Raw genomic sequence first — 642 nt, 5'->3', positions numbered from 1 at the left:
GTTCCAGCAAGGCCGAGAGGTATGACATGCTTCTTCATGTGCGATGCCAACACTCACTTGGCAGTGTCAGCCTTATGGATTCCCCCCCGCCTGGTGGCTTCACCCCGGAGGTTTCGGCTACACTGAAGGGTGAAGGTGGTCCGAAGGTCATAATATCGATGCAGCGATCGGCACTCCTGGCCTTGGCGGCTCTTCGGGTGATGCACCCGGAGTTGTATTGGGCTTTGGTCACCACACAGATGAAACTCGCTCAATGGGCTATGGAAAATGAGCTTGATGGCATGTATGCTCGTCTGCAACTTTGGGCCTCGGTGTTCAACTGCGCAGCCGTCATGTGTAACAGGCAATGCCCTCTTCACCGATCCAAGATCTACTCCAGAAGGGTTCGACATCATGACCAGTATCAGCCGTTATTGCGATGGCCTCATGACGCTGTCCAATCTCGGCATTCAGTTGCGATATAACTCCAGTGCCATGGTCGGCTGCTCCGGACACATTGTCAGGCATGGCATCACATTCAGGGGTGATCGGTCTGTGTGGGCATGGTTCATGCGCGATAGCCTTCACAATTTTGTGGGAACACCTTGGTCAGAGTATGCAAAATACAAGGATGTAGATTGGGATGTCTCGGTTTCAGCTTAG

At 53.0% G+C, this 642-nt stretch overlaps 1 protein-coding gene across 1 annotated transcript; it reads left to right on the top strand.

Annotated features, from left to right (window-relative positions):
- Nucleotides 1-74: 74 nt before the first annotated feature.
- Nucleotides 75-642, top strand: EDB91DRAFT_1248568 (uncharacterized protein; the record flags this gene model as incomplete). Its single annotated transcript, XM_041322952.1, has 2 exons — nucleotides 75-291; nucleotides 344-642. The coding sequence occupies 2 exons, from the start codon at nucleotides 75-77 to the stop codon at nucleotides 640-642; spliced, it is 516 nt and encodes a 171-aa protein (XP_041177205.1).

The sequence above is a fragment of the Suillus paluster genome, assembly GCF_016628075.1.
Source record: "Suillus paluster strain FC165 chromosome Unknown EDB91scaffold_26, whole genome shotgun sequence".
In the NCBI taxonomy this organism is placed as follows: domain Eukaryota; kingdom Fungi; phylum Basidiomycota; class Agaricomycetes; order Boletales; family Suillaceae; genus Suillus; species Suillus paluster.
This window is presented reverse-complemented; position numbering and strand designations above follow the sequence as displayed.